Source organism: Mobula hypostoma, chromosome 9, assembly GCF_963921235.1.
Source record: "Mobula hypostoma chromosome 9, sMobHyp1.1, whole genome shotgun sequence".
Classification (NCBI taxonomy): domain Eukaryota; kingdom Metazoa; phylum Chordata; class Chondrichthyes; order Myliobatiformes; family Myliobatidae; genus Mobula; species Mobula hypostoma.
Window position 1 is genome coordinate 54,962,719 of NC_086105.1, and position 26,241 is coordinate 54,988,959.

Here is a 26,241-nt window from a genome sequence, read left to right on the forward strand (position 1 = left end):
AGGCCAGAAAAGAAAACATCCGGGCGGGTTGAGCCTTTGATTATGATAGCTGCTTTACCTTGACAGTGGGGTAGAAGCTGTCCCTTGACAGTGGGGTAGAAGCTGAGCCTTTGATTATGATAGCTGCTTTACCTTGACAGCCACTGCATGTTCGTAGTGACGTCTGAACATAAGGTGTGGGCAGCTGGTCTCTGGAGCCATTAGATTTCTGAATGGACAATGAACCCATGTACACAGTCCCTCTCTATTATTTCCTTTGGTTCTGATTCACTGTTGATCTTCCGCCCGCTGGCATTTCTCAGCACTATCCCCACAATGTCCCCTCACATCCAGATATCTCTGCTTTGGTTGAGATCAACAACTGAGCCTCAGCAGTCACTTCGGAGGATGAGTCCTCATTGTCCTGCTCTTCATTCCGACCCAGTAACAGGCAGTGTAACTCAGCGTCAGACCAACGTCCAGCGGCTTACTCCCCATTGCTAGTTCCCACCACCAGTCTGCCACCTCTTTCCACTCTGGAAGTGCTGATCCAACCTTTGCACCTGATGAGAGAGATTGGAGTCCCCTCCCCATTCGGTGTGTTGGATGCTCTCGGTGTTGATATCAGTTGTTGGATGATTCCAAGTATTAATCAGTGGCCTGAAGCCATGAGAGTTGGTGCTGGGACCTTCAGGGCTGCCCCTCCTGACAGCTATCACTTGCAGGCTGGTGATGCCGGAATCATGGGCGTGGGTTCAAATCCAACAAGGCAATTTAAGAACATAGAATACTAGATCACAATACAGGCTTTTCAGCCCACGATGTTTGCTGACCTTATAACCTACTCCAAGATCAATCTAACCTCTCCCAACCACAAGGTCTCCATTTTACTTTCATCCATGTGCCCAAGAGTTTCTTAAATGTCCCAAGTATATTTGACTCCACCACCATCCTCAGCAATGTACTGCATGCACCTACCTCTGTTTAAATTAAAACCCTTACCTCTGACATCACCCCCATACTTTCCTCTAATTGCCTTAATATTGTTTCCTCTTTCATTAGCCATTGTCACCCTTGGGTAAAGGCACTGGCTGGCCACTCTATCTGTGCATCATCTTGTACACCTCTAACAAGTTGCCTGTCATCCTCCTTTGCTCCAAAGAGAAAAGCCCTAGCTCACTTAACCTTTCTTCATAAGGCATGGCCTCTAATCCAAGCAGCATCCCAGTAAATCTGCTTGCACTTTCTCTAAAGCTTCCACATCCTTCCTATAATGAGGTGACCAGAACTGAGAACAATGTTTCAATTAGTCTAACCAGAGATTTATAGAGCTGCAACATTATCTCACGGCTCTTGAACTCAGTCGCCTGACTAATGAAGGCCAGCACACCATGCACCTTTTTAACGATCCTATCAACTGTGCAGCAGCTTTAAGGATCTTTGGACTTGGACCCCAACTTAAATAGCTTAATAAAGGTGGAATATAAAATGCTACTCTGAGTAACAGTGAGTGTTATCTGCCTTGTAAACCGATCAGGTTGATTAGTATTTGTTGGGAAAAGGGAATCTGCCCACCTTTGTGTCTGATAGTCGTGTTTCACAATATCAGGCTGGGATTAGGATTGTAGGGTTTCGGAGTGGACCTGTCAACAGCTGGCTTTGTCTTTCAGTAAATATGTGACTGATCCGTTCTTTCCTGATCCTCATACTCACACTTACATCAGCCTGTGAGTCACACTTCCCTGAGAAAATATAATTGTTCCTAAATGGCAACCCCCAATCTGAAACGATACCATCTCAAAGGTTCCGTTTAATATCAGAGAATGTATACAATACACAACCTGAAATTCTTGCTCTTCACAGACATCCATGAAAGAAAAACCCCAAAGAATGAATGACAGGAAAGCGTTAGAACCCCAAAGCTGCCCCTCCCTCCTCCCATGCACAAGCAGCAGCCCCTCCCCCCACCTGCCTCAGCAAAAGCATCAGCCCCCCCCCCAAAACCACTCAGCGTGAAGCAAGAGCAAAGCCCCCAAAGAGACCATGCACGATCTAGAGTCCATCAAGAACCACAGTTCACCCAATAGTTCAACATGCCACAGGCTCTCTCTCTTTCACTAACAAGGGAGAGAGAGGTGACACTCCTGCCACAGTGAGAGGGGATACCAACAGCTCACTGCTTCAATGTCACCGTCTGTAGCACGGCTTTTATTTCAAGTTCTCCGACTCTAGATCCCCCATAAAGGGAAGCACCATCTCATAGCATCATCCCATCATAGAATGTTTCTGTGAGATCACCCACTTTCCTAAATTCCCACGAGAAATTCCAGAGTCCACTGGACCTTTCTTCCTACAGGGAACCTCTGATAGTCAGTCAATCCCCTGAATTTCAGTGCCACCAAGTGGTTACAATCTCTGCAATGGCGAGTGTGGCATTCATGGAGAAAGGTAAACCAATGTTCTTTCCTATTTTCCTGCAGAGACTTTCAGCAGCTGAATGAGAAGAACGTGGAGGCCAATAATCAGCTTGCGTTTGACGTTGCGGAGCGGGAGTTTGGGATCTCTCCCATCATGACGGGGAAGGAGATGGCATCGGTGGGGGAGCCGGACAAACTGAGCATGGTGATGTACCTGCTGCAGTTCTACGAGATGCTGAAGGACACCACTCCAGAGGGTGAGCAGATGTACTTTAGCATGTGTGCACTGGGGAAATGTGCAGCACCTGCCTTTGGGGCAGTGTCTTCCACTGGTGCGTGATGAGTAGGCATTTGTGTCCCCTGTGTGCGGTCCCTGGGGGAGATGTTAGCCAGTGGTGGGGAGCTGGACTGATTGGAAGGACAGAAGGTCTCATAGAGACCAGTGCTTCAGCATCTGGAGGCATCATTATGGCGTGTTACGGCACAAAAGCAGGCCCTTTGGCCCATCTAATCTATGCCAGCTTGATTTTCTGCCTAGTCCCATAGGACCATTGCCCTCCATATCGCTGTCATCCATGTACTTATCTAAACTTCTCCAATGTTACGATCAAACCTCCATCTTCCACTTCTGCTGGCAGCTTGTTCCACACTCGCACCATCTCTGAGTGAAGGAGCTCCCCCTCATGTTCCCTGTAAATATTTCATCTTTCACTCTAAACAGACTTCTGTGGGAGGCAATTCACTGCATACTTAAAGCAGATGTTGATAGGTTCTTGGTTAGTAAGGACGACAAAGGTTACAGGCAGAACGTTAGAGAATGGGGTTGAGAGGCATAATAAATCAAATGCTAAAGCAGATTTGATGGGCCAAATGGCCAAATTCTGCTCCTATGTCTTATGGTCTATAGTCTAAACCTGTTGCTGTTAATGTAGTAATACTGCAGGATATGGTAGAACAGGTCCTCTTCTCCTCTCTCATAATCACTGCAATTTCCTTTACTCCACTGAAATACCGCTACGTCCTCTTCTCAACCTGAGCATAGGAATGAGTATCTGGGAGATCAATGGGATGGATGGGCATCGATTTGTATTGGTAATCGGTTTAATGTTGTCACATGTACAGAGGCAAAGTGGAAAGATTTGTGTGCAGGTCATCCAGAAAGATTATGCCATACATCCTCAGTAGCCACTAAGTTCCCCTGTACACCAGCTCATTAATGAAAATATCTAATCAGCCAATCACATGGCAGCAACTCTATGCATAAAAGCATGAAAATTGTCAAGAGGTTCAGTCATTTTTCAGACGAAACATCAGAATGAAGAAGAAATGTGATGTAAGTGATTTTGTCTGTAGAATGATTGTTGGTGCAAGAAGGGGTGGTTTGAGTATCTCAGAAACTGCTGATCTCCTGGGATCGGTCTCTTGGTCTCTCCTTGTAAACATAGCTCCCATTGCAGGCAACATTTTGTGTGTGTGTGTGTGTGCGTGTGTGCGCGCGCACGCGCGCGCATACACTCTCACACATTCACTCACACACACTCTCCAATGTGTCTTAAGACTTTTGCGCCCACGACTACACACCGGGGATTCTTGCCAGACGGAAGGAATATACGGAAACACGGAGAGTCCTGAAGGAAAACAACATCAGATTCCAGACCCTGTATCCAGCTCGGCTGAGAGTTTTTTACGACGAAGGGACAAAAACTTACGCTATGGTGGAGGAGGCAACGTTGGACCTGGCAGACCGGGGACTACCTATTAAAGTTATCACCCAACCGGAGTCGCTACTGGAGAGGATTCGGCAGAAGCCGTGGCAGTTAGTGGGGCGAGGACGCTCCACTCGAACCAGAGTGTCAAACTACAAGGAAAAACTGCAAATATTCAGACGCGAATGTACAGAGAATACAGATTAATTAAGAGAAATGACTGAAAAGAGTAAATCGGACTTAAAAGTAAAATGAAAACTGGTAACTGAAAATAAACTAGGCGGAATAACTTGAATGCTAGCAATATGGTCGAGACATAAATAGGAGAAAATTCTCTATGATTATTCAAACTGCTGAGGGCCCTCTAACACAGGGTGAAGATAGAGGTTATCCCTCTGAACAGAGGCGGGTCGGTGCTCAGGCCTCACTGTGGGAAGTCGGGAAAAATTTTTAAATGTTATACGTTCAGAAATGTCTAGGGTGTGGTTATATGTCTTGGTTTACTGTTGAGAAGGGATTGCTTACTGTTTGGTTAGAAAAGGAGAGTGCTTTTTTTCTACTAGAGAAAAATGCAAACTGAATTGGTAAAAATAATTTCCTATAATGTTAATGGGGTTTTGAATCCAATTAAAAGAAATAAGATTATGTCTAAATTGAAAAAAGAGAGGGCACAAATAGCTTTCCTCCAGGAAACACATATGAGCCAATCTGAACATGGAAAATTAAAAAGAATGGGCTTTAAGCATATATTTTATTCATCATATAAATTGAGTCACAAAAGAGGGGTAGCTACTTTAATATCAAGTACTCTTAATTATGAACATATTTCAGAGACTAGAGACAAAGAAGGACGGTTTGTAAAAATCACAGGAAGAATAGAAGGTACAGAAATAACATTGCTGAATGTTTATGCTCCTCCAGGTAGTGAATGGTCATTTTATAGACACATTTTTGACCTAATGGTCAGTTCTCGAGGGGTAGTAATTTGTGGAGGGGATTTTAATATTAGATTAAATCCTATATTAGATTCTTCAAGAATAGTTACTCAGAATAAACCTCTGACTCGGAAAGTGAATTCATTGATGGAGGAGTTGGGAATTATAGATGTCTGGAGGGAATTACACCCTACTAGTAAAGATTATACATATTAATCTTTCCCTCATTCAGCCTATTCAAGGATAGACTATTTCTTTATCTTTAATACAGATAGACTCAGGATAAAAAACTGTAATATTGCAACAATTGATCTGTCGGATCATAGCCCAGTCTCTATGTCTCTAATCCTGGAAAGGAAAATGAGGAAAACACTATGGAGGCTAAACTCACATATACTCAATAACCCGAAAGTAATGGAGAGATTAAGGGGAGAAATCAAAGAATATCTAGACCTTAATGACACGGGAGAAACATCACCAGTGATTTTATGGGATACATTGAAAGCTGTACTGAGAGGGAAAATTATTTCCATTACTACTCACATGAAAAAAATCAATGCACAAAAATTAGCAGACCTTCAAGGAAAATTAAAACAACTTCAAGTTGTAGATAGCAACAAAAGTAATTCAAATCGAAAACAGGAAATTAGGAAATTGCAAAGTGAAATTGATGATATTTATAGGTTGGAAACTCAAAGAAATTTTCTTTACCTGAGACAAAAGAATTATGAAGTAGGAGGTAAATCAGCTAGATTATTAGCATATAAATTACGAAAACAACAAGCAGACAATACAATTCATAAAATAAAGAATCCAAAGACAAAGCTTGTGGAGAGTACAATAGGGAAAATTCAAGAGAGTTTTGAAACATATTATCGAGAGCTGTACTCCCAACCCCGGGCCCCCAATGAGCCCTATATAGACAGTGTATTGAATTTTTTAGATCTACCTAAACTTACAGATTTACAAAATGAAAGTTTATTAGAACCAGTAACTGTCAAAGAACTGAACGTGGCCATCTCTAGGTTAAAGGCTGGAAAGTCCCCGGGTTCTGATGGGTTTACCTCAGAGTGGTACAAGTCCCTGAAGACACAGTTAGCCCCATTACTACTTAACACCTTTAACTGGATCTTGCAGAGAGGAGAAACTCCACCTTCCTGGAGAGAAGCGATTATTTCAGTTATTCCTAAAGAGGGTAAAGATAAACTAGAATGTGGCAATTATTGGCCAATTAGTGTTCTTAATTTAGATTACAGTTCTTAATTTAGATTACAAACTATTTACATTTATATTAGCGCACAGATTGGAAAAGCTTTTACCTGGCCTAATCCATTTAGACTAGACTGGATTTATTCAACAAAGACAAACACAGGACAACATAAGGAGAACTCTGTACATATTAGAACAGGTTAATAAGAACGAGACAGAGACAATGGTAGTAGGATTGGACGCTGAGAAAGCTTTTGATTCGGTTAGTTGGGCATTCCTATACAGAGTGTTAGGAAGATTCGGCTTTCAAGAAAGGTTTATTAAAGTAATTCAGACTCTATATGACAGCCCTACAGCCCGAATTAAGATAAATGGGGACCTCTCTGACTCCTTCATTTTAGAGAGAGGCACTAGACAGGGATGCCCAATTTCTCCTCTCCTTTTTGCGCTATATATTGAACCACTTGCCCAACTAATAAGACAGAGCGAAATCGTAAAAGGTATCAAGGTGGCAGGGATTGAACAGAAAGTGGCGTTATTCGCAGATGATGTTTTGGTCTAGCTGAGTGAACCAGAAAAATCATTTATAGAATTGTTTACACTGTTGGATGACTTTGGGAAAATATCAGGTTATAAAATAAATGTAAAGAAAACGCAGGTTATGTCCCTAAATTATACATCATCCAAAAAATTGCAGGATACATACGATCTTAAGTGGGAAGCTAAATCGTTAAAATATTTAGGAATAACCCTGCCGAAGGATCTTTCAACACTGTCACAGGTAAATTATGGGCCATTAATCTCAGAGATAAAAGCAGATATGCATAGATGGAATCTTATCGCCTTTTTAAGTTTAAATTCAAGGATAAATACTATAAAAATGAATATTCTTCCTCGGTTATTATATCTTTTCCGTACTTTACCAGTGGAGGTGGATGATAATCAATTCAGGGAATGGGACAAATGGATTTCCTGCTTCACTTGGCAAGGAAGGAAACCTAGAATTCGATATAACACCTTACAGTTAGGGAAGGAAGGAGGAGGTATGGTTCTTCCTTGCCTGAGAAATTATTTTTATGCCTCACAGATAACCCCTCTGTTATATTGGTGTAATAGGGAATATAAGGCTAGATGGAAGGAAATAGAATTTGGATTAGTTGACAGTTTTCCTCTTCAGGCCTCAATAGCTGACAAAGGATTGATGGCCCAGTTGGAAAAATTTAATAATGCTTGGATAAATCTTACATTAAAAGTATGGCAGAAGGTGGTTAATTCATGTGGAATTAATAACATGTTAAAACTCTTTAGATGGTGTGCATATGATACCGAATTCCTTCCCAACAGAGGAGATAAAAGATTTGAGCTATGGATAAAGAAAGGTCTTACAACCTACCTCTCATTTATAGATAAAAGAGTATTACAAAGTTTCCAAATCCTGCAGGACAAACATGGCCTGGAACATAATGACTTTTTTAGGTACCTTCAAATACGAAACTATGTTAACCAGAGTTGTAGATATACAGACCTATCAACAGTAGAATTAGAATTTTTCAAGATTCTGAATTCGGCTTGCAGTTCAATACCTAGTAAATCAGTTTCTCGCCTATATAATACACTCTCCCATGCTAAAAATGTAAATACACTGTATATTAAAGAGAAGTGGGAGAAAGAAGCGGGGTTGGTACTTTCAGAGGAGGCTTGGGGGAAAATCTGCAGCTTTCAATGGTCCTCGACTAATTCTTTGACTTGGAGAGAACATTGTTGGAAAAACATTATAAGATACTTCAAGACCCCATATCAGGAAAAATATAAAGATACAAATGTGATGTGTTGGAGAAGGTGCGGCTCCAAGGAGGCAAATCATTTTCATATTTTCTGGGATTGCCCTAAATTAAGTCTATTTTGGGAAGGTATTCATAGAATATTAGTTAAGGTACTTAGGTCCCAGATACCTCTGAACTTTGAGACGCTCTATTTGGGGCATGTATTGTTCCTTGAACAGAAGGAAGATATAAAGTTGCTGCAGGCCCTCTTAGCGGCAAGTAAGAAATCTATCACTAGAAAATGGCTAAATCCAATACCACCTACATTAGAAGATTGGTACGGAATTATCTTGGAAATATTTAAAATGGAAAAGTTGACTTACTCCCTGAGAACTCAAAAAGAAACATTTTATCAAATCTGGAATAAATGGATTGAATATATAACCCCAATGCGAGCAGACTTTAGATGACTCTCCTAATGATTTATATTAGTCTTCTCATCAACACAGTAATATTGCTAACGTAAGCACCCCTAGTCTAAATTTTGTTTTTTTTTTGGAAAATAGAGAATTAACACAAGTAAAGGGAAAGATTTGGGAAAGGGATAAAAAAAATGAAAAAATTAAGTAAATAAGTACATAGGGATTGGATAATTATGTCTGCGGGCAGGAACAAGCACGAACAAATTGGGATATAAACACCTACAATGGTTGGTATATAGGCTTGTATGCAACATTTTGGACCAGTGGAAATGGTCCAGAAGGGTTGTATGGAAACTATTATTACCATTTTTCTTAACAACTAATTTCATTACTTAGCCTAATAGGTTAGATTTACCACAGTACATAATTATCTATTTAAATGTTTATTTTCCTTTTATATCATCTCAATGTGTACTTAAGAATGTATAAATAATTGTAGTTTTATACATATAAAAAAATGGAAAAGGTTATATGTGTGAAAAATGTACATGATAATTGTGAATTCCTTATCCAAATAAAATTAAAAAAAAGACTTTTGCGCAGTACGATAGTAATTTTGTGTATTGCACTGTACTGCTGCCACAAAAGAATACAAATTTCATGAGTGATGATCAAATGGTCTGTATTATGGACCGAGAGTGGGAAAGGGGCAGGAAAAGGGAAAGTGAGAGGAGGAGCGGGAAGCACCGGAGAGCGACATTCTGTAATGATCAATAAACCAGTTTGACCTTGCCCGGAGTCTCAGGGCTGGGTGTGTCTGCACCCACACCTCTCTCGCAGCACTCCACCCTTGCTGTTCCCAGTATCATTTCCTCCCGCCAGATTTTCAAACTCACTGTTCACTCCAGATTGACCAGTACAGTACTGTGTAAAAGTCTTAGGCACCCTAGCTACATATATGTGCCTAAGACTTTTGCAAAGTGCTGAGGTGTGGAGATTGAGCGTGGACACTAGGCATTTGTTAAATTTATCCAGTCACGGCTTTGAAATTCTTTTAGCCCTAGATAACAAAACGTTTGATTCTGATTTAGAGCTTAGTCACATGGGACAAGTTCAAAGGGCTTGGGGGGCTCTGTTCATATCTGTGGGTTAATGGACATCGGTGGTGACTCATTCAAAGATTGTGTCGATGGGGTGACAATTCTCAACAGCCTTTTCTTTCTTCACAGAATATCTGTTGGGATTTCATGACAAGTCCAATGTTTCCGCTTCCACGAAATCACCCATCGCTTTCTTCAGCAGGCTGGGACAGAACATCACTCGCAAATGGACACCAAAGGTAGTCTGACAGGGGTAGGGATGTGTGCGAGGAGGGGTGATATTGTTATTCTTCCCGTAGAGGCTGTGACTAAAGGGAAGAAAAGCATGGGGAGAAATGGTTTATGCTCCACCAGCTCTGGACATAGTGATACAGGAACTTGGAGAGAATAAGAGGGAGGTGCAGGTCTGGTTCCTTTGACAGGATGTGTGTGAGGCCGCAGAATCAGGCAACCTGACTTCGGCTCACCAGTGTCTGTGGTCCATGATCACAGTCCAAGGACACTTGTGTCTGCTGCTGATGATCTTTGCAGGGTTCATTCATATTCACTGTTGTCTACTGGTCACTCCCCACAGAGTTCTCTAGTCCAACATCTCACTCCCACTGTGTTCTCTAGTCTGACGTCTCAGTCCCGCAGTGCTCACTAGTCTGGCGACTCACTCCCACTGTGCTCACTAGTCTGGCGACTCACTCCCACTGAGCTCACTAGTCTGGCGACTCACTCCCACTGAGCTCACTAGTCTGGTGACTCACTCCCACCGAGCTCACTAGTCTGGTGACTCTCTCCCACTGCGCTCACTAGTCCAACGACTCACTCCCCATTGTGCTCACTAGTGTCCACGTCCCACAATGACACAGGAGTTGTGAGGTCACTTACAGAGCTCACTCATGCCCTCTCGTTCATCTTGATGTGTTCAGTGACCCATTTCCACAAGAGTTCACTGTTGCCCCAGGTCAAATGGTGTGTTGATGACATGTCCACAGAGACACTTCCATTTGTTGACTCGCTGTTGATTCCTGCCCACTTTTCCAACTACCCCCTCCACCGCACCACCATGCCCTGGGCCACGTCGTTCAGTGTTACAATACCTCACTTACCACAATGTTGACCTGCATCACAGTCTCCATTTACCTTGTGCTCTGCGACTAACAGGGGTAGAAATAAACATTGGTGTCAAATGAAGCTCTGATGTAATTGTTCATTTCTGACTCAAGAAAAGAATGGATTAAGGCAGTTCTCAGCCCTGACATGACCCTGGAACTGCCCGTGTCCCACCTTTGCCTACACACGTGCATCAGCCCAGTTCCTGTTCCATTTCTGTCGCACTTGTCCCCACCATTGCTGCCCAGTAGCCCACCTCCTGCATTTTCACCTGTGCAGCAGCCCACATCTCACTCTGTTTCCTGGCCTGCTCTCCACTGTGTTCACTAGATCCGCCACCCTCCTTCCCGCTGTGTTCTCCGCTGCTTCCCATCAGCTGCATCCACAGGCATTGGCTGACGCACTTCCTGCTCTCTTCGACCTGTGTCCACTGCCTCGTACTCCTTTCTGTGCTAAGCCCCACATCCACCAAGTTCAGTAATGTCCAGAGGCCCCATTCTGTTCACCAGTGTTCACTCTCCTGTCCCACCACCTACTGTGTTAGAGTCACACAGCTGACACTTGGCCCACTGCGCCTACAGTCGTGCAAGCTCACGAGTTAAACTCATACTGAATTCACACGTGGGTGTTCAACCATGTTCATCGTGCCCTCTGAGTAATCCCCGCTGGGTGCCTGCATGGTTCTCACTGCCACTGGTCTTCTGGTGTTCGGTCTCGCTCACCCCACTGGCTCTATCATCAAACCCCCCAGTCCACTGGCTAGGGCTGTCTTGGCCCCCGATACTGACTGATGTTTTGTCTCTGTTTCTGTACTTTAGGCTAAAGCACAACACATGTCAGTTTCCACGCCACCAGAGAAACGAGTGAGTTAGTTCAGATAGCGAGAGTCATCATCTCCACTCGCCCCATGATACCTGACCTGTCTCGACCCGTGTGCGCTGTGACCCCTGACCCGTGACCCCATTCACCCCAGGGTTAGCTGTGAGTATCTGCCCTTCACCTGGGACAAGGGATGTGAGATGTCCCAGTCTCCCACTTACTGCCCATCCAGTACAGTTATTGCCCTGGTGTGACCGGGATCCCGGTGCTGACAGTGAATCTGGAGAAGAGGTGTTTTCTGTCTCGGGGAGCTGTTGGGAGTCAGACAAAGAGTATTCCCACAGAAAAATGCACAAGTGTGTCCCTGCTTCAACAGAGAGGCTCTCGCTGTCTCCTTGACCCTGTGTACAGACTAACCTGTCACTCCATGTGTGGTGTAACCTGACTGCCCTCTGTACAAAGTGACCCCTTACCCCACTGACCCTGTGTACAGTGACACCCTGGCCAACCAGCCTTGTGGGCTCTGACTCATTGACTCCTTGTATAGTCTGACCCCTGACCCACTGACCCAGTATAAAGGGCGATAACGAGTTAATATGGAATCAATCCTGAAGTTGTTGACAGATTTGTGTCCATGTTTCTGTCCTTTAGAAAGATGTAGGACATGAGTCAGTTTGCAGGTCGACAGAGAAACAAGGGAGTTAGTTCGGATAGAGTCATCTCCCTCCACTCACCCTATGTACTCGTTACCCCGACCCCACTCACCCTCTGTACGGAGCCGACAGATCATCACTGTGGTTCACCAGGGCCATCTCGAAGGGATGTGACCCCACCAGTCCTGTGTACACGGCGACCCTGGCCCAGCCCGCCCTGTGTACACGGCGACCCCTGACCCCTGTCCCTACTCAACTGACGCTTCTGACCCCACGTACGCAATGTCTGCACATGGGCGATCATCAGCACCGTCTCTCCCCCAAACCCACTCACCTCTCCTTCTGTGTTTCTATTTTAGGATTTTACCAGACAAGTAAGAATGCTGAAGTTAACAGGGAAACAAGTGAGTTAGTTCCCCGTGTAAGAGAGAAGAAGTACAGTGACCCATGACCCCATGTACTGAGTAACCCCTGAGCTGAAGTAGAGAGTGATTGTGACCGTGTGTAGTGTGATCCCCGCCTTTGTACACAGTAACCCGTGACCCCCTGACCCTGTGTACAAGGTGACATCTGACTTCACTGGGCCTGAGTAAGGGTGACCAGTGCTCCCCATTGACACTTTTCAGTGACCCCTGACTCAATGACCCAGTATGAAAGGTGATGTTGAGTTAATGTGGATGCTCCTTACACCTGGTGCAGGGAATGATCCCAGGACCTGAGATCAGTTTGGAATTGCATTGGGAACACAGAAGAGTTCAGCATAGGAATTGATCTTGTGCCAAACACACTCTGGAATTAAACCAGATCTCTTCTGCCTGTATGAGATCCCTCATTTCCTGCAGATGCAAGTGTCCATCTAACAGCCTCTTGAACATCATTATCATACCTGCCAACTCTCCCAGTAGCCAGTTTCAGGCATCCACCAGTCTCTGTGTCAAACAAAATCTGACCCACCGTAAATACATGTTCCCTGGTATTAGACATTCCTACCTTGGGGAGAAGAATCTCTGACCTATCTATGACTCTCATAATTTTACAAACTTCTACCTTGTCTCCCCTCAGCCTCTGATATTTTAGAGAAAACTACTTGACAGAGCAAATGTCCCTCAGGTTATTGATGGATTTTCTGTGTTTCTGTACTTTAGGAAGATGTAGGACGTGAGTCAGTGTCCACGCCGACAGAGAAACAAGTGAGTTAGTTCAGATAGTTGTCATCCCCTCTCACCCTGTGTACAGTAACCTCTGACCCTTCTCATCCTGTGTACACTGTGATCCCTAATTCCACTCACCCTGTGTACACTGTGATCCCTGACTCCACTCACCCTGCGTACACCGTGACCTCTGACCCTACTCATCCAGCATGCAGTGTGAGCTCTGACCCCACTCACCCCATGTATTCGATTCCCTCTGACACCGCCCACGCCGTGACCCCCCCGGCCCCGCCCACGCCGTGACCCCCCCGGCCCCGCCCACGCCGTGACCCCCCGGCCCCGCCCACGCCGTGACCCCCCCGGCCCCGCCCACGCCGTGACCCCCCCGGCCCCGCCCACGCCGTGACCCCCCCGGCCCCGCCCATGCCGTGACCCCCCCGGCCCCGCCCACGCCGTGACCCCCCCCCGCCCCCGCCCACGCCGTGACCCCCCCGGCCCCGCCCACGCCGTGACCCCCCCCCGGCCCCACCCACGCCGTGACCCCCCCGGCCCCGCCCACGCCGTGACCCCCTGGCCCCGCCCACGCCATGCACACAGTGATCCCCGACCCCATTCGCCCTGAGTACATGGTGATTCCTCACAGATGACCACCAGTCACCTCTGACCTTGCTGTGCATTGGAACCCAGGTTGCTGCGTGATGTCTCACAGACGATAACCTCAACACATGGTGGTGCCCAGGGTTCGGGATGCTGCAGTGGGTGGTTACCCCCTCACTCAATGTCCTGTACCCTCTCGCCCGGTATAAACCCTCACCCCGTCTGTGCTTCCCTACATTGTCGATCAGTAGCACACATTCCCCCCTCCACTCACCTCTGTGTTTCTGTTTCAGGGTTTTACTAGACAAGCAAGAGTGATGAAGTTAGCAGGGAAACAAGTGAGTTAGTTCCCCATGTAAAGAGAGGAGCAGGATCTCACCCACCTGACATACTAAGCTCGGTACAGAGTGACCCTTAGCTCCATTGAACCTATATATATTGACCCCTGCCTGGTGTACAGTGACCCCTTCTCACTGACCCAATGGACAGAGTGACCTCTGATCTGCCACCCCCCGAAGTACTGACCCCATGTACAGAGTAAACCCTGACCTCACGTACACAGACCCATGACCCTGTGTAGTTACTCTGACCCTGTGTGCTGAGTGACCCATTCTTATTGACTGAATCCAGTGACCCCTGCCTGCCCCCACCGATAATTCATGTGAAATGACCCCTGTGTGCTCTGTCTCTTTGTACAGTCAACCATGACCCTGAGGTCATTGACAGATTTGTCTCTGTGTTTCTGTCCTTTAGGAAGATGTAGGACGTGAGTCAGTGTCCAGGCTGACAGCGAAACAAGTGAGTTAGTTCATTTAGAGAGTCGTTACTCTCCCCACTCACCCAGTGTACACTGTGACCCCAACCCAGTTCACACTGTGTACAATGTGAGCCCTGACCCTATTCATCCCATGTACCGTGTGACCCCTGACCTCTCTCTCCCCATGTACACCATGACCCCTGACACCACTCATGGGGGGGGGTCATACACTCAGTGGCCACTTTATTAGGTACACCTTTCCTCCTGCTTGTTAATGCAAATATCTAAACAACTAACCATGCAGCAACTCAATGTATAAAAGCATACAGACATGGTCAAGAGATTCAGTTGTTAATCAGGCCAAAAGAAATGTGATCTAAGTGACTGACCATGGAATGATTGTGGTTTTAGTGTATCAGGACACACAACATTCTCTTGAGTCCACAGAGAATGGTGTGAGAAACAAAAAAACATCCAGCGAGTAGCAGTTCTGTGGGCGAAAATGCCTTGTTAATGAGAGAGATCAGAATGGCCAGACTGGTTCAAGCTGACAGGAAGGCAACAGTAGCTCAAATAACAACACATTGTAACAGTGGTGTGCAGAAGAGTATCTCTGAACACACATCACATTGAACCATGAAGTGGATGGGCTACAGCAGCAGAGGACCACAAGCATACACCCAGTGGCCGCTTTGATGGGTACAGGAGGTCCCTAATAAAGTGGCCACTAAGCGTAGCGTCATACTGCATGGGAAGAGGCCCTTCAGCCCAACTCATCCATACTAACACTGTTGCCCAGTGAGGTTAGCCCCATCTGCCTGTGTTTGGCCCGTAGCCCTCTACACCACTAATGGCCGTGTATGTACCTCGGTGGCTTTTAAGTGTTGCTAATGTGTCCACCTGAACCACTATTTCTGGCAGGTCATTCCAAATACACACCACTCTTTGTGTGAAGAATCTTCCTTCCCCAGATGTATGTTTTAAATCTCTTGTCTCTGACCGTAACCTAATCCCTCTTGTTTTCAGCTTTCACCCTTTCTGTGCCCTGCATCATCTTATATAACTCTATCAGGCCACCCCTCAGTCTCCTGTGTTCCAGAAAATAAAGTCCTGGTTTTCTCAACATCTCTGTTGTACTGGGGCAACATCCTAGTAAATCTTTTCTGTGCTGTTTCTAGTATAGTAACAAATTTCCTGTAACAGGGTGATCAAACCTGCACATGGTACTACTGGTCCGCTCTCATTAATATCTTGTACTACTTCAACACAATGGTCCAACTCCTGTACTCAGTGCCCAGTTGGATTCTGACATTTTTACGATTCAGGGGACAAGAATGAGGCTTAAAACTTGTATCACTTACTAAAACGAACGTAAGCAACAGGAGCAAAGGAAACGAGGGAAAAGGAAAGATGGCGAAGAGCAAAAGCAAAGCCTAGTGGCAGAAGGAAGAACAAAGAGAATAAAGCAAAGGAAAATAACTAATGTGATCTGGCCCTCTTGTATCAGACTGCTGAGAATGCACACATTCCATTGCTTGAATTAACCAATAAGATCGTCCTTATTCAAGTAATGTGACACCTGCCACTGTAACTAAGGTGCAACCACTAGAAAATACACTGAATTAATTACATGTATATAGGTAATTATGTAAAAATACAAACAAGCACAAGGAAGTTAAACTACAAGGAAATAACAATTCCACCGCCCAATCCAACAGCCCTGACTTAAGAAGGTCAACTTGCCAAGTATCCTGTGTACCCGTGACACTAGTTTCAGTGAAACTACGTTCTGGTTCTCCTTGGTGTCTCTGTCCCTCAACACTCCACAGGCTTTGACCATTCACTGGGTTGACATCATTAAATGTGACACTTCACACTTGTCTGACTTAAAAGCCTCTTGCCACACTCTGGCCCACTTAGCCAGCTGATCAAAGTCCCTTTTTAAAACACAAACACGAGGAAATCTGCAGATGCTGGAATTTCAAGCAGCACACATAAAAGTTGTTGGTGAACGCAGCAGGCCAGGCAGCCAGAGATCTAGGGAGAGGTACAGTCGATGTTTGCATCTCTAAGAAGAGGTACAGTTGACGTTTGAAATGCCAGCATCTGCAGATTTCCTCGTGTTTGCTTTTTTAAATTCACTACTGCGAAACCTCTTCCAGTGATGCCTACACTGAAGAAGTTTAAATCTTCTCTTCAACGGGAGTTCAGTGAAACCATCTCTCACTGCTCCCCATCTGTAATTTCTTCGGCTCTTCAACCTTTCGACCACATTTTGACTCATACTCGCTGTCACAGCCATATATCCTTTCTTGGAACATGTCTCCGCCGCCAACTTACTCCAGTTGGCTTTAGGATTCGTTTTCGAGCCTCTCAATTTGGACCTTCTGAGGATCCCAGGTACTCACATTTTATTGACTCTGCCTCCCATCACTTCTCCCATCACGCTCCTCCTGTCCCATGATCCTCTCGTATCCCTTTTGCCAATCAAGTATCCAGCTCTTGGCTCCATCCCTCCCCCTCCTGTCTTCTCCTATCATTTCGGATCTCCCTCTCCCCCTCCCCCTCCCACTTTCAAATCTCTTACTAGCTCTTCTTTCAGTTAGTCCTGACAAAGGGTCTCGGCCCGAAATGTCCACTGTACCTCTTCCTAGGAGATGCTGCCTGGCCTGCTGCGTTCACCAGCACCTTTGATGTGTGTTGATCAAAGTCCCTGTGTAATTGGATAACCTTACTCACTGAATGCAATACCACCTATTTTAGTATCACCTGCAAACTTACTACCCATGCATTATGCATTCACAATAAAAATTACAAGCAGCAATGGTCCCGGCACCAACCTCTGTGGTGCTTCACTAGTCATAGGTCTCCGATTCAAGAAACAATCTTCTGCTTCGTACCATCGAGTCACTTATCAATCCAGTTAGTTATCTCTCCCTGGATCCCATGCAATTTAGCCTTCTCAACAAGCATGCCATGTGGTATCTTGTCAAAGGTTATGCTAAAGTTCATATAGATAACGCCACTGCCCTACCCTCAGCTATTCTCTTGGTTATCTCAAAGTCAGCACAGCAGGGTACAGGTCCTTCGGCCCAACAAGTTCATACAGGCAACGAAGCCTACCTCTTCAAAAATCTCCAAGGTATCTTTCATCTATTATTTCCCACACACAGATCTTTGCTGACTATCTCCAATTTGACCTTCTCTGTCCAAATGTTTATGTATTTGTCCCCTTCAGTAACTTACCCATCACTGATGTCAGTTTCACTGGCCTGTAGTTCCCTGGATTCCTTAAATGCCAGTACAATGTTACCCACCCTCCAGTATTCCAGAACTTACCTGTGGGTAAAGATGAACAAGGATATCTGCTGTTTCTTCACCTGCCTTCTGTTGGTCAAAGTCACCAGAGAGACACTGAAGATGATGATATTAGGAGTAGCCATTGTCATGGAGACTCTCAAACCCAGAAGTACTTCACAAGTTTATACCCTTAAGTTCAAAGTTAACAGGCGGTGATTCAATACAATTTCAATAGTTACCATGGCATTCTTTACTTCAATACTTTGGGTTAACGAATAATTCTTTTTGAGGTACATAATTACAATGGAAGCACATTGTAATTGATAAGACACCTATGACGGTTCAAACACCTTTGTTGGGAGAGAGTAATTGACACGGTTATTCTATAAAAAATTCTCACAATGGAGAGCCAGACAGCCGAAGTTAATGTTGTCAGGGCAGTCTCTGAATACACAAAAAACTACTGATTACTTATACTTGTGACCATGTTTAATATGCTAAGTGACAACACCTGTCTGGTCTACCAGCTTGAATGCTGTCACAATGGTGCAAATAACATAACTCATATTGCCTGGTTTGATGCAGGCCAATTAACACTGCCCCATTGACTTATCATTGGGCTGATGCATATGTAATCTCAGTCCGTGGGCCATTTTACAAGCATTAAATTGAAGTTAATTTACAATAAGAGCTGAAGAGTAGTTCTTGTTTGAATTAGTATCTGCTATATCCACATTACTCCAGAATACTCTCTAATACTTCCAAGAAGGTCCAAAGATTTATTCACTTTAAGACCAACATTACCTTCTCCCAGGTGATTTATTCGCGACACAGGATATCATAACTCATTTAGTTCATTCCTTTAGTATCCATTATGTTCTCCATTGTAAAAACTGGTGAGAAATATTCACAAAATCTGGCTTGTCTCCTGATGCTCCACACATCTATTGATCTCTTAGGTGACGTACTCTTTCCCTAGCCAACCTTTTAATTTTTAATATACCTTAATAATTTTAATATATTTAATAGAATTCCCTGGGATTTTCCTTCAATTGTAAGGAGAGCCTGAACAATCTGTTATTATAGTTGAAATACTCTAATCCAGGCAGCATCCAAACACCCAATTCAACCGCTTTCTAGCATTTAAGGTCTTGTACCCCAAGGTCCCTCTTCATCAACACTTCCAAGAGCGCTATCATTGTATGTGTAGGTCCTATCCTTGTTTGGCCCCTACCAAAGTGCATCACCTCACACTTGCCATCCATCACCCATGATGCACCCAACTTACAAATTTGGTCTATATCCTGCTGTAGTCATGGGCAACCCTCCTCACTAACCCAAGACACCACCAAGTGCCCGATCACCCTGATGACAGTGCGTACAGAGTTACCACTGACCCCAGACCCATTGACCTAGTATAAAGGGTGATAGCGGGTTAATGCCGATACTCCTTGCACCCAGTTCGGCGAACAATCCTGGGATCCGAACTCAATTGGGAATTACATCAGGAACTGACCCTGAGATTGTTGACAGATTTGTCTCTTTTTCTGTACTTTAGGAACATGTAGGACGTGAGTCAGTGTCCGGGTCAGCAGTGAACCAAGTGAGTTAGTTCATATAGAGAATCCTCACTCCTGTTCACCCAGTGAACACTCTGACCCCATTCTCCGCATGTACACAGACACCTTTAAATCCACTGAGCCTGTGTACACCTTGGCCTCTGACCCCACTCTTCCCATGAACACAGTGGTCTTTAACCCCACTCAGTTACACAGTGACCCCTGACCAACTTTTCTCTGTACGTTGTGACCCCAGAACCTCCACACTATGTATGCAGGAAGTGCCGACCCCTGACCCCATTCACTCCATGTACTATACATGATGAACTCTGACCCCATGTACCCCTGTGTACATGGTGAAACCTGGCCCCTCGTGCTCTGTGTACACAGTGAACTCTGATCCCATACACACCATGTAGTGACCCCTGACGTTATTTACCCTGTAATATAACCAAGAGTCATCCCTGACCTCAATCCGTATATACCATGACCCCCGACCAATTTTCCTGTGTACACCATTATCCCTGACTTCATTCACCCTGGTGACCCCTGACAGAAGGGCACCAGTCACCTCTGACCTTGCTGTGAATGGAGAGCCAGGGTGCTTTGGGACATCCCACAGATGCAAAATGGATACCGGATGGTGCCTGGGGTTCAGGGTGCTGCTGTGGGTGGGCACCCCTACACCCAGTGTCTTGGGATCCCTCCTCTAGTATAATTCCTGCCCTGTGTGTGCTTTTCGCATACGATCGATCAGCAGCACTGACTTCCCCCTCTGCTCACCTGTCCCTCTGTGTTTCTCTTTTAGGGTTTTACCAGACGGGCAGCAGTAATAAAGTTAGCTGGAAGACAAGTGAGTTAGTTCCCCACGTGAAGAGAGGAGGAAGATCTCACCCGCCCTCTGTACAGTGACCCCTTGACCCTATTGACCCTGCCTACAGAGTGACCCTGGACCATCTAACCTGTGTACAGAGTGATCCTTGACTTTATGGATGCTGTGTCCAGTGACCTCTGACCTGGTGTGCAGTGACCCCTGTCCCACTGACCCTGTGGACAGTGTGACCCCTGTCCTACTGACCTTGTGCATAGAGAGCCCAGACTTACTGACCCCATGTAAACATTGGCCTCTCGTACAGTAACCCTTGACCTTATGTACAGATATTCCAACCCTGTGTGCTGAGTGACGCCTGATCCCACTGACTGAGTGCTGTGACCCCTAACCCTACTGATACTGTGTATAAATTGACTTGACTCCTGTTTCCTTTGTTTCTTTGTACAATGACCAATGGCCCTGAGATTTTTTACAGAATTGTCTCTGTGCTTCTGTCCTTCAGGAAGATGTAGGACGTGAGGCAATGTCCAGGCCGACAGAGAAACATGTGAGTTAGTTCAGATAGAGTAGTCATCCCCACTCATCACATGTACACCATGACCCTGAACCCGCTCCCCCATGTATACTTGACCCCTGGCCACACTCATCCAATGTATTCTCTGACCCCTCTCACACTGTGCACACAATGACCCCTGACCACACTCATGAAGTCATAGTCATACTGCTTGGGGGCAGGCCTTCTCCCAGACTTCTCCATGGCAACGGTGGTGTCCAGTGAGGCTAGTCCCATCTGCGTGTGCTGGCCCAGAGCCCTCTACACCACTGCAGCGAGGCTAGTCCCATCTATCTGTGCTTGTCCCAGAGCCCTCTACACCACTCCAGTGAGGTTAGTCCCATCTGCGTGTCCTTGGCCCAGAGCCCTCTACACCACTCCAGTGTATGTACCTGTCTTGATGGCTTTTAAATGTTACTAATGGATCCACCTTTACCACTATTTCTGGCAGCTCATTCCAAATGCCCACCATCCTTTATGTAAAGAAGCAATCCCTGATGTCCCTTTTAAATCTCTTGTCTCTTATCTTCAGTCTACTCCCCATTGTTTTTAGCTCCCCTGCCTGGGAAAAAGACAGTGTGCTTCCACCCTTTCTAGTGGTAGACGTCCGTCAGTCAGGTTCAACCATGGATATTGCACCCTAGCTGTCCGGGTGCGCAAGCCTGGGCTGTACGATATGGAGAGCAAGCTGGTGCCCGTGTAGCAAGCTCCCGTTCCCCATGTATCTGATGAACCCAAAGGAATGGCAGAGACCAATACGGTTCAGCACCAGCAGCGTCGCAGAAGTTTCCTGTCAAGGACTCGAGCTCTGGATTTTTCTGTGGGATCTACTCCTGATACCTTCCCAATGAGTGGGTATAGCCGCAAAGTAGTTGAGGTTTGAGATCTGAGTTTTCCTTCCCCTAGATGAACTGCCAACCAAAGCTGACGAGCCTCATCTCCCTGAAGTGGCTGGTTTTAAGGCCCCAGTAACCCACCTTTGCCTCTTCTGTATCAGTAGAAATGGTTCCACTGGGCTTAGTAACTAAGCCATTTGTGACGGCCAGGAGCTGGACTTGGTTGTCAGAGGCTATTTGAGACGCACGCATTGGGAGCATTTAATAGATAGTGGAAGCTCATCGCCATTGCCACCCCTGGCTGTAATAATCTTAAGGAGCCACCCTTTCTGTGCCCCTCAGCTTCTTGTATACCTCTATCAGGGCACCCCTCGATTTCCTGTGTTCCAGGGAGCAAAATCCTTGTCTACTCAACCTCTCCTTGTACCTCGGGCAAAATCCTGGTAAATCCTTTCTGCACTGTTTAATTATTTTCCTTTAACAAGATGATCAAAACTGTATGTAATACTCCAAGGGCGGCCTTCACTGATGTCTTATACAAGTAGAACATACAGGTACTCCTATACTCAGTGCCCAGTCTGATGCAAGTCAGTGTGCCAAGCATCTTCTTCACCATCCTGTCGACTCTGACACCACTGGACAGTGAACTTACATACTTGTTCACCAAGGTATCTCGGTTGATCAACACTCCTTGATTTGACCGTTCACCAGGTTGATTTCCATAAATGCAACACTTCACACTTACCTGAACTGAAAGTCACTTGTCAAACCTTGACACACTTAGCCAGCTGTTCAAAATCCCCCTGTAATTTTTGACAACCTTTTTTCACTGGAACACAATGCCACCTATTTTAGTATAATCCATAAGTTTATTAAACAGATATTGTACATTCCTGTTCAGATCCTTTCTATAAATTACAAACAGCTCTAACCCCTGTGACATACATCTTACAAATCCAATTAGTTATCCTTCACTGAATCCAATGTAATTTAACTGCCCAAGCTTGAGAGGTATCTTGACTAAGGGCAACTGAGGGAGAAGAATGGTGGTTACACCATCTTCCAAAAAGAGAAGGCAGCTGATGAGCCTAGGATCCATTGTGTTTGGTTTGCAATAAAGAACCAGCTTGTCAGTCAACTCTCTGAACTTCCCATGGGAATCAGTGAACATCTCTGTTGAGTGCTGGCCAACAACCAGCTGGCAACCGTTGTGAGTGCTTATGCACCAATTCTGGACTCACATGGGTATGAAAAAGAAGCCTTTTGCAGTTGCCTAGACACAACACTGTCAAGCATCCCCGAGGAGGATAAGATAATTCTATTGGGGGACTTCAGTGCCAGGGTTGGTTGGGACTTCAGCCTTTAGAAGTGTACCATAGGAAAGGGTCCTGGCACCTTAAAACCAGTGCTTCGGGTAGATGGAGCTCGTCAGCCTGGAAAGGCAGTCGGTCTAAGAGAGGGAAAACACTTGATTTCAAACCTCCGCTGCCTTGCGGCCATGCCCACTCATGGGAAAGGCTTGGGAGTAAACCCTGAGGACAAATCCGAAGCTGGAGTCCCTAAGGCAGTCCGATGTTGCCTTCAACCTCGTTCTGGTAACTCCTGCAACGACACTGGTGCCAAACTGTATCGGCCCTTGCCCTTCCCTTGGACAACATCGGTGTCGTGGAGATGGGAGACTTGCTGCATGGGCAACTGCCAGTCTTCCATACAACTTTGCCCAGGTCTGCGCCCTGGAAACCCAGGGGCAGATCCATCATCTCGCGAGACATAACAGATGCCACCTTATAGGAAAGGGAGGCATTTAGCCACATTCACTCAAATGGAGTACTATTACTCACAATATGTGCAGAGCACAATCTTAGCATCTCCAACACTCTTGCGCCAGAAAACCAAATTCAAGACATCTTGGCAGCAGTGATGATCTAAGCAGTGTCATCTCACTGACTGTATCATTGTCTGAGCTAGGGATGTGAATACCACAAGGGCCGTGATTGGCACAGATGATTGTTGGACAGATCATCTCCTGATCCTCTCCACCATGTCCATCAGACTCATGAGAAAAAAGGAGGGTTCATGAGAAGCAGACCTGTCCAAGGCTAAAACACGAGAGCCTGCTTGACACTGCCCCACCCAGCAGCATCTTCAGGTTTTGTATGTGGAAAGTTTCCATCAAAAATATTCAGAGGATGTTGAAGGACTCTGGGATACACCTAACTCCACCCATCCTCGATACCTGCAAAAACATCCTTGGGTACATGTTCAGAAAACATCAGGATTGGTCTGATGATAGCACCAGACATGCCTTAATGTGAGGTGTTACCCTGGTGAAGCCACAATACAGGACTTCTTGCATGCCAAACACCATAAGCAGCAAGTAATAGACAGAGCTAAGTAGTCTCACAACCAACGAGTCATGCCTAAGCTCTGTAGTCCCACGTTCAGCCGTGAATGGTGGTGGACAATCAAACAACTCTGGAGGAGGAGGCTCCACAAATATCCCCATCCTCAATGATATCAAAAGATAAGGCTGAGGCATTTGCAGCAATCTTCAGTCAGATCCAGCTCTGCCTTCTCCAGTCCCCAGCATTCCAGATGTCAGAATGCAGCCAATCCAATTCCCTCCATGTGATATCAAGAAACAGCTGAAAGCACTGGATACTGCGAAAGCTATGAACCCAGACAAAATCCCGGCAATGATTCTGAAGATTTGCGCTCCAGAACTTGCTGCACCACTAGCCAAGCTGTTCCAGAACAGCTACAACACCGGCATCTACCCGGCAATGTGGAAAATTGCCCAGGTACGTCCTGTACACAAGAAACAGGCCAAGTTCAACCCAGCCAATTGCACCCTAGCAGCCAATCATCAGCAAAGTCATGGAAGGAGTCATCAACAGTGCTATCAGGCAGCACCTTCTCAGCAATAACCTGCTTACGGATGCCCAGCTCCTGACCTCATCACCTCCTTGGTCCAAACATGGACCAAAGAGCTAAATACCAGAGGTGAGGTGAGAGTGATAGCCCTTGGCATCAAGGTGCCCTAGCTAAAATGGAGTCACTGGGATTTAGGGGGAAAACCCAGCGCTGGTTGGAATCATTGACACAAAGGAAGATGGTTGTGGTGGTTGGAGGTCAATCATCTCATCCTCAGGACATCACTGCAGGAGTTCCTCAGGGAAGCGTCCGAGGACCAACCGTCTTCAGCTTCTTCATCAATGACCTTCCTTCTGTCATAAGGTCAGAAGTGGGGATGTTCGCAAATGACTGTACAATGTTCTGCACCATTCGTGATGCCTCAGATAGTGAAACAGTTCATACCCAAATGCAGCAGGTCCTGGAAGATATCCAGACTTGGGCTGACGTGGCAAGTAACATTCGAGCCACACAAGTGCCAGGCAATGGAAGAGAGTCTCTAACCATTGTCCCTTGACATTCAGTGGCATCACCATCACTGAATTCCCCTACTATCAACATCCTGGGGGTTACCAATGACAGGAAACTGAACTGGTCTAGCCATATAACCACCGTGGCTACCAGACCAGGTCAAAGGCTGGGAATCCTGCGGCATGTAACTCAGCTCCTGACTCCCCAAAGCCTGTCCACCATCTACAAAGCTCAGGTCAGGAGTGTAATGGAATACTTGCCACTTGTTTGGTTGAGTGCAGCTCCATCAACACTCAAGAAGCTTGATACCATCTAGTACAAGGCAGCCCACTTGATTGGTACCCCTTCCACAAGCATCCAATCCCTCCACCATCGACGAATAGTTATAGCAGTGTGTATTCTCTACAACATGTACTGCAACAACATACCAAAGTACCTAAGGCAGCACCTTCCAGACCCACAACCTCTACCATCTGGAAGGACGAGTACAGCAGATACCTGGGAACACCACCACTTGGAAATCCCCCTCCATGTCGCTCACTATCCTAACTTGGAACTATATCGCCGTTCCTTCACTGATGCTGGGTTAAAATCATGGAATTCCCTCCCTAACGGCGCTGTGGGTGTACCCACACCTCAGGGACTGCAGCGGTTCAAGAAGGCAGCTAGGGATGGGCAATAAATGCTGGCTTAGTAGGCTGCGCCCATATTCTGTAAATGAATAATTTTTTTAAAAACTATACACAGAGACCCCTGACCCCAGTCATCTTATGTACGGGGTGACCCCTGATTCCCAATAGATGATCATCAGTCACCTCTAACCTTGCTGTGAGCACGGACCCTGTCATGCAGATGGAGGCCTGGGCGTGGGGTGCTCCCGTGGTGGGTGCCAGTGCACCCAGTATCCTGGGATCCCTCTCCCAGTGTAATCTAAGCCCTATGTTTGCTTTCCCCACACAGTTGATCAGCAGCATTGTCTTCCCCCCTCCACTCGCCTCTCCCTCTATTTCTGTTTTAGGGTTTTGCTAGACCAGCAACATTGAAGTCAGCAGGGAAACAAGTGAGTTAGTTCCCCATGTAAAGTGAGTGTGTGTGTGTTGGATCCCACCCACCCATCTACGATGACCTCTGACCTTGTGTACAGAGTGACCATTGACTCTGAATAGTG

At 45.8% G+C, this 26,241-nt stretch overlaps 1 protein-coding gene across 1 annotated transcript in view; it reads left to right on the plus strand.

The window, feature by feature from the left end:
* LOC134351732 (protein-methionine sulfoxide oxidase mical3a-like) overlaps nt 1-26,241 on the plus strand; it is a 298,787-nt gene that overhangs the window by 135,417 nt on the left and 137,129 nt on the right. The window contains exons 13-16 of the mRNA XM_063058319.1: nt 2,460-2,653; nt 9,661-9,770; nt 13,250-13,294; nt 14,606-14,650. Of these exons, the coding sequence (XP_062914389.1) occupies nt 2,460-2,653; nt 9,661-9,770; nt 13,250-13,294; nt 14,606-14,650 (394 nt within the window). The remainder of the gene's footprint in view (nt 1-2,459; nt 2,654-9,660; nt 9,771-13,249; nt 13,295-14,605; nt 14,651-26,241) is intronic.